We start from the raw sequence: 11,304 nt of genomic DNA, 5'->3' as shown, positions 1-11,304 counted from the left end.
GCATGTAACGCAAGTGAGTCAACCACTTTGCGTGGTACAACATTAGGAAAACACATAGCGACACATTGTATTCAGTTCAATCTGAATGATACTGAAATTTCGGATCTTGCAACGTTTATGGGTCATGCGGATAAAATACATAAGGAGCAACCACAAGGCAACCACAAGCAAGCAGAGATATACTTAAAATTTCTCGATATCTAGAAGCAGTACAAGGAGAAAATGAACAAGAATCAGAGAATGAATGGAATAGCGATTCTGAAAAAGAAAATACTTTAAACCAGGATATTCTTAATACTACTGATAAAATTGGTAATGCTATTTAATATTAATTACATTATGTACATACATATAAGTAATTTTATTATTCATATGTTTTATATTATAATAGATGTTTGTATGGAATTTATACAGAATAATTCAATTTTATAAGTGCTAAAATTTATAATACATATATTGTTTGTTGTGCAGACGTAGCACAATTTAATACTTCAATTGATTCTATAACATGTCATAAGCAAACAGATAAACAAACTGGAAAACGGAAACGTAGTAGTAAGTACTTTTTTAATCTACTTTTAGTTTATGTAAGAATCTCGCTATTACAAGTGTATTCTCTTCTTTTCCCTATGTTAAACACTTACAATTATGCAGTGTCTCGTCCGGATGGATATACTTGTAGTAGTGTTCCACTGCGTGCTATCTTCAACAGGATTTTTAACTCTAAATCAAAAAGCGCGCCGCTTGCCTGCGCTCAGGCGCGCCCTCCCCTGCTCACGGTCGTCATTAGTTTCCTGTTGTGCGATTTCTCAACACGTGTTCTTTTTTGTACCTTAATTGTGTCACATTTCTGCATTTCAGGTATGAGAAAATCTTCCCATAAATCTCGAAAGAGGAAAAGGTCGCCATCCACTGATCGGATTGCCGTATATATTCATAGGCGAAAATGTCAATTTGACATGCACTCACAAAGTGAGGTTAAGACGCTGCGCCGTCATTCGCCGCTGTTGCCAGTCCGCTCTGCCTCACCGCAGACGGACCGGGGGTCATGTCGAGAGACTAATTCAGTCTACTCACAAAGATCGGACTCGGATACAGATCTTTTAGCACCCCAGGTGCTTCCAGACCCCCCCAGGTGTGTATGAATACTGCTGGACCTGAGTTTAGCACAACCAGGCGGCATGACGACACAACCTTTGTTGGCAATGTCTTCAGCATCATTCTCTCCATATGCTTTCCACTGGTAAGTGACGCAAGCGAGTTGGACTACCTTCCACGCAGCCTTCGCAGTTACCGAGCCAGGCTGGCTTGTCACCTGTCATCCCGGTTTCAGGCGAGGACGATTCCGCCTCCCTGGCCAAACAATTGTTTGGAGCCCAAGATAACGAGGAGTTTCCTCCTTGGGATGAGGTCGTTACTCAGACGTAGCGTAATCTAACACGCACGGGCTTACAGGCGGACCAACGCGAGCTGCTTCGGGAAAAAATACTCGCCCGCTAAGGCGGTTTTCTTCTCAAAGCCTCCGCATTAAACCTAGAATGTCGGGTGGCTCTCAAACCTAACTCAATTATTAAACGAGACGATTTCGCTCGAAAAAATCAGAATCAGGTAGGAGTGGCTCTCTGCGCCTTTGGTAAGGCCATATCTGATTTCTTACATCTTGCCATGCAGGATTCTCTTACTACTGAGGCGCGCATAATCATCACCAAGGTCAGTGATGGAGCCAAGATCTTCACGGATCTATTTCACCAGCTTACAACAACGAGGCGGGCACAAATCATGCCCACTGAATTTTATGGCAGTGTCGCCGACCGGATCAAAAGATACAGGCGGCAATGAGGACACACGCGACAATTTGGTCGCTAGATGAAGTACGGCGTCTTCGGACGCTCGTGTGAGTCTCTCCGTTCGCGCGGAGTTGACCGAACACGAAGCGGACGAGCTTCTCTTCGGTGCATCCTTTGGCGAGCAAATAAAGAAGGCAACCTCGCTCAAAGAAGGCAACAGGGAGACCAGGGACAAGCAGCAATCGCCGTCATTACCGTCCCAGGTCTCAATCGAGACCGAGGAGACGATGAGCAGTAACCAGGTAATCGTAGGCGGCAGACTAGCCCGTTTTCTTTCCCAATGGTTAGAAATCACATTGGATCCAAGGATCCTAGAGGCAATCTCCGGCTATAGCCTGCCTTTCATTCATCGGCCATCTCTTCAGACCACTGAACCTTCGTTCAGTCTGGCCAGGCAAGAAGAACAAAATTGTTCGCGTGAGATCTCGAGGCTTTTAAATACAGGGGCGATCAAGCGGACCACAGATGATGGAGTCCAATTCCTGTCTTCTTTCTTTGTCATCAAAGAATTCTCGGGAGGATGGAGGTTCATCCTGAACCTGAAACGCCTAAATCGTTTTATTATTGCTCCACATTTCAAATTAGAAAATTGAAAGACGGTAATTCGTCTCATCTCGCCAGGAGATTACCTGACCTCTATATACCTAGAGGACGCTTACCTGCTTGTCCCGGTCCACCAAGAAGACAAAAAATATTTACGCTTCCGTTTCTTAGGCCAACTTTATCAATTCAGGGTCTTACCCTTTGGCCTGGCATCAGCGCCGTATATATTTACAAAAATTTTGAAGCCGGTTGCATATTCCCTCAGGGAAGAGGGTTTCCTGTCTGTAATATATCTGGATGACTTCCTCTTAGTCGCATCATCGCATAGCAATGTATAGCTAACATCAGAAAAACGGAAAGGCGTTTAGCTGCTTTAGGTTTCCTAATTAATAAACGCAAAAGCGTTCTGACTCAGTCAAAATCCTGTCGTTTCCTGGGCTTTATTTTTGACACAGCCACTTTCATAATTTCTATTCCTCTTAACAGGAGAAGCAGATTACTTCAAAGGACTTCAGATATACTTAACAATAATTATTGTAAAATTTGGTCCTTAGCTAGCCATATCGGCTCCTTGCTCTCTATCTGCCCAGCAGCTCAATACGGCATACTGCATACAAAAATTCTAGAGAGAGTTAGATTCATAGCTCTCCCATCCACAGGAGATGACTTTAAGACCCAGATACATCTCCCGTCATCAATTAGAGAAGATCTTCTATGGTGGCGGGCCAACTTAGCAGAGAACTCTCAAAAGGAATGGTATCAGATCGAGTCTTTTCGCTTGATCGCTGGAAATCTTTTCAGACGCCTCTCTTACAGGATGGAAAGCCGTATGCAATAATAACCGCTCCCACAGTTTTTGGTCACCGGAAGAAAAGCGTTATCATATTAACTACTCGGAGCTTCTAGCGGTATTTTATGCGCTGAGATGCGTCGCTTCTTCTTATAATAATTCGAATATTCTCCTAAGAGTAGACAACTCCACCGCCCTATCTTATATCAATCGTATGGGCTCTATCAGATTCCTGCTATTATCAAGCCTAGCTCAAGAAATCTGGAAATGGTGTGCAGACTGAAATATTTTCATATATGCATCATATATCCCCTCAGCTCAGAATTTTGAGGCAGACGCAGAATCTTGTATCGTTTCAAAGGAAACTGAATGGACTTTAAATCAGAGTTACTTTAACACGATTGATCAGCACCTAGGACATTTCGATATCGATCTCTTTACCTCAGCGATTAATAGAAAATGCCCGCGCTTTGTCTTCTGGTTCTCGAATCTTCTCGCAGAAGCAATTGATGCTTTCTCACTAGATTCGAAAAAGTTTTACTTTTATGCTTTCCCCCCCTTCATCCTGATTTTGAGGGTTCTGCGCAAAATTATTACTAACGAAGCAGAGGGGGTAGTCGTGGTACCTTGGTGGCCAGCCCAACCTTGGTTTCCCCTATTTAATAGAATTATGATCAGTCAACCAATCCGGTTTGACCCTGACATTAACAGGCTCTCGTCTCCTTTCAGGGATATTCACTCCGCTTGGACCAGGATTACCCTGGTTGTCGCGAGACTGTCAGGCAAGCCTTCCTGAACAAGGGAACTCCTTCTCAGACGCTAAACACAACGCTCGCTTCTTTCTCGAACGCAACTGTGGCGCAGTATGCAAAACCCATTAGGCTATGGTGGCTTTTCTGCAAGGAAGGAGGCATCAGCCTCTTTGGCCCACCAGTAGCCTCTGTTTTAGAATTCTTATCGATTCACCTTACCAGGGTGGGCTCTTATACCACTCTGAATTCGTACCGCTCAGTGATATCCCTCATTTCGGTCAATGATATAGGCTCTCATTCCTTGATCAGGAGGTTCTTCAGGGGCGTCGCAGCTGTAAGGCCTCAACGCCCATGTTACTATTTTATCTGGGATCCATTCTCAGTATTAGAACATTTGGCCTCTTTATATCCTCATGAGAATTTTTCATTAGAATTATTTTCAGGAAAGCTTGTTACGCTCTTGGCTCTTACAATTGCACAAAGAATGCAAACACTAACTGTCATTCAAATCTTTAACATCCGTTTCTCGGATTCCTTAATTATCAAGATTCCTTCTCGGGTAAAGACCTCTGACGTAGGCAGACCCCAGCCATTGCTCTCGTTCAAACCTTTCAACCGCTGGGTTAAAAAAGGAGTAAATCATCGGAAGTATTTGCACGCTTCTATAACCGCTCAATACTCAATGATGTCTCCTTTCGAGACGTAATTCTAAGTAGACAATAAGTCGCTCAAGTTGACATTTTGTTAAGCAATATTATGCATATGCAGTACGATAGCACGATCCAAAAAGGATCATAAATTACTTTTATTAATTTGTATTAAGTATACCGTATTTTGTTTTTAAGCTACACTAACAAGGGAACGTTCACAAGTGTTCCCCCCCGATTTGATTCTCCTTGAAATATGTTGTAAAACATACAATTTGAGGAGACACGTATTTTTTTATAGCTGCCCTATCTCAAATTTAAGGGGTGAAACACCCCTTTGAAAAAAAACGGTTTTTTTCTTTGTGTGTAACTATCGCCAAAACCGTAGGAGATATAAAAAAATGTTTTAAATAGAAGTTGTAGGGCTTGTAATGGGCTATATAACTGTGTAGTTGGATTTTCAAAAAATGTTATTTTTTTTAATTTACCCCCACTCTTTGTTATTATTTTTTCGAATTTCAAAATTTTTGTAATGACAAAAGTTGTAGCATTTTTTACGCTGATATCAACCATATATGATTTTATTATGTTTCGAAATCGCATCTTTCAAAAATGAGTCATCAAGTATCACATTATATGTGTCGCGCTGCATGACGCATCGTTTATACCGCACTTGTGTTGTGCAATAGTCGCAAAATGAATATAAAAATGACATACAATATGTTATCACATATTTGAGGAAGAAAAGTTTACTAAAATTGTTGCTAAAACATCCCTTCCACATTACATTCTTATAGATAATCACTGCATTTTGTGCGCAGCGCGTTGTTATATGCAAGTTAGCTATACATGTGTATATAAAATGTGAATATTATTTAATCATAAATTAAGAAAAACAAGTATAAATATATTATTAATTTGAAAACATCACGTTTGAGAGACGTGATTTTACACGAAAGATTAGATTATGTAATCATAAGTTAATAATAAACAAGTGTGAATGGAAGCTATAAATGCGTACAAGAGGCCTACATTCATAGTCTGTGAAACGAACTTGGTGAAATCGTATCTGCAACTGTTTTTCTTTTCTTAAATTTAATTTTCGGGAAAAGAATTATCAATTAAAATGATTATCAATCCACTCAACGTTGCTAGACTTTTACTAACATCAATAACTACTATGCATCTTATGGAAACGCCAGTAAATAAAGCCGAAATAGAATTAAAAGAAAATATTCAGAAGTTAATATTGGAGAATATTCATCAATTTAACGGATTAGAAGTGACAGAAGAAACATCGCTTGATTATGAAGAACCTGATAAATTGCATACTTTTGAAATTATTGAAGAAAATGAGGAAGCATGGAATGAAGATAATTCAAATTCTCACAATTGGCAATGCCATGATAACGACAATTTTGATGTTTCTTACAAAAGGCGAGCTGTTGAATATTGGCAGCAGTCGGACAAAGAAAATCGTCCTTTCAAGTCAGTACAACACACATTTAGAAGAATTTCATCTGTACGTCAATTGAGGCGATGGGAAGAACAGTTAGAGCACGGTGGAAATCGTCTTGAAAAATTATCTCATATTTCCAAAGCTACTCATGATAAATTTAATGTAGCTGTGCAGACAGGACTAATAATTCATGATGTTGATATAAAAAGATGGACCTTGGAAGCTCAAAGAGAAATAGGAGATTTAGATCCTGTATTTCAAGCATCTCCTAGTTGGCTATTACGATTTAAAAAGTCTCATCGAATTGTGTCCAGAAAAATAACAAAATTCATTACAAGAAAAACGTTAGAAGATTCTCATAATATACAAAGAGAAGCCGAAAATTTTGTAACCGTAGTAAAACCTCTCATTGAACGATTTGGATTGGAAAATGTATATAATACAGATCAAAGTGGATTTCAATTAGAAATCCACTCTGGAAGATCACTATCTGATCAAGGAATGAAGACAATAGACCGTGTGGTGCAGTCAGTATCATCAACTACACATTCGTACACTATTCAACCAACAATTTCTTGTGATGGAAAATTACTGTCACCTTTGTTTATCGTATTACAAGAACATAGTGGTACTTTTGGGCCTAGAGTACAAGAAAATTTATTCAGAGCATCAAATGTTATTGTAACTGCTTCGAAATCCGGTAAAATGACATCAGGTATGAGATAAATTTTAGCTTTTTATATCTTATAATATATTTTAATCTTATATAAAAATATTATTATAATTATAATTATTATTCACACTTTTCTTTCTATTTTATAGATCATTTTAAAAAATGGTTGGAAGAAGCTTATTTTCCAAATGTAGGCCGCGATAGTGTTCTTCTTATGGATTCATGGAGCGGGCAATGTCCAGCAATTGTTACTGATTTAACACCAATGGAAAAACAAGTTACTACTATGGTAATACCGAAAGGAACTACAGGAAAAATACAGCCGTTGGATGTTTACGGGTTTAGAATCTGGAAAAACTTTGCAAGAAGATTTTCGGATACTGTTCTATTATTAAATTATGATATAAATTTACATCAGCGAAATAATATTATAAAATTGCAATCTTTAATACACAATCAGTTATCATCTCCTCGATATCAAAATTTATTTAAATATTCATGGTTTAAAAGTGGATATACGAATGAAAGACCAGAAACATTTAAAAATCCAGTAGAATTTAGTTTTGAACAAACATCAAGCACATGTGACATTGAAGATTGCAATGATATAGCTGTAATACAATGTTCTTGGTGCGGAAAATCATTATGTTTAAAACATTTTTTTATAGAGTATCATTATTGTAACATCTATAACGGGTGTGACTAAATTTAATATATATAGCTTTAATAACAATTTTAGTAAACTTTTCTTCCTCAAATATGTGATAACATATTGTATTTCATTTTTATATTTATTTTGCGACTATTGCACAACACAAGTGCGATATAAACGATGCGTCATGCAGCGCGACACATATAATGTGATACTTGATGACTCATTTTTGAAAGATGCGATTTCGGAACATAGTAAAATCATATATGGTTGAATTCAGCGTAAAAAATGCTACAACTTTTGTCATTACAAAAATTTTGAAATTCGAAAAAATAATAACAAGGGGTGGGGATAAATTAAAAAAAAATAACATTTTTTGAAAATCCAACTACACAGTTATATAGCCCATTACAAGCCCTACAACTTCTATTTGAAACATTTTTTTATATCTCCTACGGTTTTGGCGATAGTTACACACAAAGAAAAAAACCGTTTTTTTTCAAAGGGGTGTTTCACCCCTTAAATTTGAGATAGGGCAGCTATAAAAAAATACGTGTCTCCTCAAATTGTATGTTTTACAACATATTTCAAGGAGAATCAAATCGGGGGGGGGGGACACTTGTGAACGTTCCCTTGTAAGATACGATCCTAATCGGACCTCAGCATTCTGATATCAGCAGTTTTCACCAAATCTCTTCTTAAGTCTACCCTCTTGCGCTATTGGAGCGCGATCCCAAGAGATCTCTAGATTATCTATATTGTTAATTCGACAGACGTACTAGATTTTAAGCTCATATGTAGTTGCGTTGTGATGCTACCTCTCACATTAATGTGTTAATAAGCATATCTTTTTCAACCTTGCGCTCACGCGTTGATACACGTTATCTCTTCTGTATTTATCACGCTCAGGCGTTATTACACTATTTTGGTTTTAAGCTACTTTGCGCCTACAGGGCATTATGCAATATTTTGTCTCAAATTAAATTAAACTCACGCGGTATTAAATAACGTTAGTTCAAAAAAGAAGTCCTCCATGGTTGAGGGCAGAATCCAAATAAAGATCCTTTTTTGAATTCTTTAACAAATCTGAGCTTTGAAAATCTACAAGTATATCCATCCGGACGAGACAGCAGCATAATTGTAATCGAACTTCCTACAAGTTCGTTTAATTATTTAATTATTAAGTATAGATAGCGTGCGCGATTTAGGATTGAAAAGAAATTAATATATCAAAGCATAATTTTTTTCAATAATCTATCGCGATAAATATATATGACAATGTAAATATAAAATAAAAAGTACATAAAAATATAAATATAAATATTAGTACGAATTGTGTATTATGTTCATACATATTATTTTATATGTAATATTTTACGTTCTTTTCTAGCATCTCCGTATGGAAAAACAAAAAGGGTTAGATGGACTGAAGACGAGAAGCAAGCAGTACTTCAAGCGTTTGCACTACACATACAGAATCGTACATTACCGTCTCTAAAAGAAATACAGGAAGTAAAGAAAAAATATAATTCTCTTGTTCGACGTTCTTCACCGCAAATTAAAACTTGGTTACATAATCAGCAAAAAAAACAGCAATAATTATAATGTACAAGATTGTATTTTAAACGTATGTTGCCCAAAACTAACTTTCTACTATATTACATTACAAAAGTATAAAAATTTAAATAATATAAAAAGTGTACGTTAAAACTTTGTGTATTTAAAACTTAGTCGACTTGAAATGTTTTACAAGTGTTCTTTTTGAGTTATTTTCTATAGTACTACTATTTTGTTAACATAAATTGAGCGCAAAACAAATGTATTTTTTCGTTTCTCGATTAACAAGTACGTAAAATAACAATTTTCAGTAATAGTTTATGAATATAATACAGACAGAATCATAAATATCTTCGGAACTATCAGCTATTACAATAAGTAATGCGCATTGCTTCTACTACTCTTATAATATATGGTTTGTCATAAAATAGGCTAATTATGAAAATTTTAAATATATATACAAGGTATCCGATAATAATTTTTTCTTGAACAGATAGAATAGATTGTAATAAATAAAAAAATCTCTTGTCATTTTGGGAATTTTACAGGTCCGCATCAACAGACACCACAATGTTTTGTGCACTCACAGTCGCTAATAAACACATGGTGACACATTGGAAGAAATTTGATTTTTAATCAAAATAAATAATAAATTATTAGATTTTTATATTTATATTAAATGTATAATATATACTTTAATATTTTTAATTTTTAAACAAAATACATAATTAATACTTATATAAAAGAATTTTTCTTTAAATCAAAATTATTAATGCTTATTGCTAGAATACTACTACTATTGAGTCGCACGTCTAACAACCATGAGGGCGCAGAAATGCTAAGATGTCTTCATGCGGATGCTCATTCACGGATTTTTATAATTTAATAATTCATTAATTATTGCAAAACTCGTAAAATAGTAATAATAAACTTTTCGATTCAGCACAACTCGCTTTAATGCTCGTTAGAGATGATATGAAAAAGGTTATCAGTGAATACCGTGAATATTGTCAATCTATAGCTATTAGAGATTTCTAGTAGTTGCAATAAATATGAAAACACAAATAAAAATTGATATACTTACAAGTAGAAGAAAGTTCTTTGCATTCTTCTATGTTTTCAGTATTAACATTTTCCATAACATTTACATTATGCAAATTTGTTATTGTATTCAAATCTAAAACAAAAAAACCATTAAATATTGTACATTATTCTTCAATAATACTCGTCAGAATGTACTATGCATTTTGATACTTACCACATGGTATAGAAATATCAAAATTATCAAAAAAATCGCTTTTTTCAGTATAGAAAAAAGTATCACTTTCACTTTCTTGATTCAAATGTATCACACTTGCTTTGTTTACATTTCCTAAACAATTAAAATACATTATATTACAATATAGAATTCTGCAATTAAGAAATTTTTATAAATATGTTCTTACTAGTAGAGGTAAAAACTGTCATTTCCTTCTGGCAATCAGTTTCTGAGAATATAACATTAGTTTCAGCGTTAGTTTCAGTTTTAGAACTTCTTTCATCTGACAATAAAGATATAGATTTAAAATTTTTCTCATAATCATGATTATTAGTAGAGACTGCAGTTGCATTGATAGTTTCACTTATATTATCGCAGGTTATGATTGCATTAGTATTGTCTAGAAATAAAACGAGATAGCTATTTACATATGTTTACATTAGAATAATTGAAACTTATAAAAATACTTATAATTAATGTACATTCACCATAAGATATAGCTATATCAATATGATTCTTAGAATTACATTGTTCCTTAAAATTATCAATCTTTTCATTCATACTTGAATCATCACAGGTATCGGTTTCGTTCATATTTCCTAAATAAATAAATTAAATTTCATGAGAATATTTACTGAATTTTGCAATTGAGAAGTTTTCATAAATAATAATGCTTACTAGTAGAGGTAAAAACTGTCATTTTCTTCTGGTAATCAATTTCTGAGGACATAACACTAGTTTCAGTGTTTTTAGAACTTTTTTCATCTAACATTGAAGATGCGGACTTAATATTTTTTTTATAATCATGACTTTTAGTAGAGATAGAAGTCTCATTATTAATTTCACTCATATTATCACAGCTTACTATTGCGCTAATATTATCTAGAAATATAATAAGAGATTACTATTTATGTTAATGTTACAATAATTGTATCATAAAAATATTTATAATTAATGTGCATTTACCATAAGATATAGTTACGTCAATTTGATCCTCAGAATTACATTTCTTAGAGTTATCAATCTTTTTATTTCTCCAAATATAATAGAAGGGGCATCCAGAGCCATCGCAGGATGTTAGTGCAACATTTTTAATTTAATTTCTTAAAGAATTATTTTAATAAAT

At 35.1% G+C, this 11,304-nt stretch overlaps 1 protein-coding gene and 1 long non-coding RNA gene across 2 annotated transcripts; both read left to right on the top strand.

The window, feature by feature from the left end:
- Positions 1 to 468: 468 nt before the first annotated feature.
- LOC136999047 (uncharacterized) lies at positions 469 to 10,016 on the top strand. Its single transcript, XR_010889458.1, has 3 exons — positions 469 to 1,608; positions 1,672 to 2,089; positions 8,754 to 10,016. It is a non-coding gene; the product is annotated as an uncharacterized lncRNA (long non-coding RNA).
- LOC136999046 (uncharacterized) lies at positions 2,096 to 7,703 on the top strand. The gene is made up of 2 exons (XM_067352445.1): positions 2,096 to 6,753; positions 6,861 to 7,703. Exons 1-2 carry the CDS (start codon positions 5,706 to 5,708, stop codon positions 7,415 to 7,417), a joined length of 1,605 nt encoding a protein of 534 aa, XP_067208546.1. The 5' UTR covers positions 2,096 to 5,705; the 3' UTR covers positions 7,418 to 7,703.
- Positions 10,017 to 11,304: the final 1,288 nt, after the last annotated feature.

The sequence above is a fragment of the Linepithema humile genome, chromosome 3, assembly GCF_040581485.1.
Source record: "Linepithema humile isolate Giens D197 chromosome 3, Lhum_UNIL_v1.0, whole genome shotgun sequence".
Lineage (NCBI taxonomy): Eukaryota > Metazoa > Arthropoda > Insecta > Hymenoptera > Formicidae > Linepithema > Linepithema humile.
This window is presented reverse-complemented; position numbering and strand designations above follow the sequence as displayed.

Excerpts from the sequence above, each read along its gene's own strand:
- LOC136999046 (XM_067352445.1), top strand. The coding sequence starts at position 5,706 with ATGATTATCAATCCACTCAACGTTGCTAGACTTTTACTAACATCAATA. Across the intron at positions 6,754-6,860 it reads ATCCGGTAAAATGACATCAG|ATCATTTTAAAAAATGGTTG; the intron begins GTATGAGATAAA and ends TCTATTTTATAG.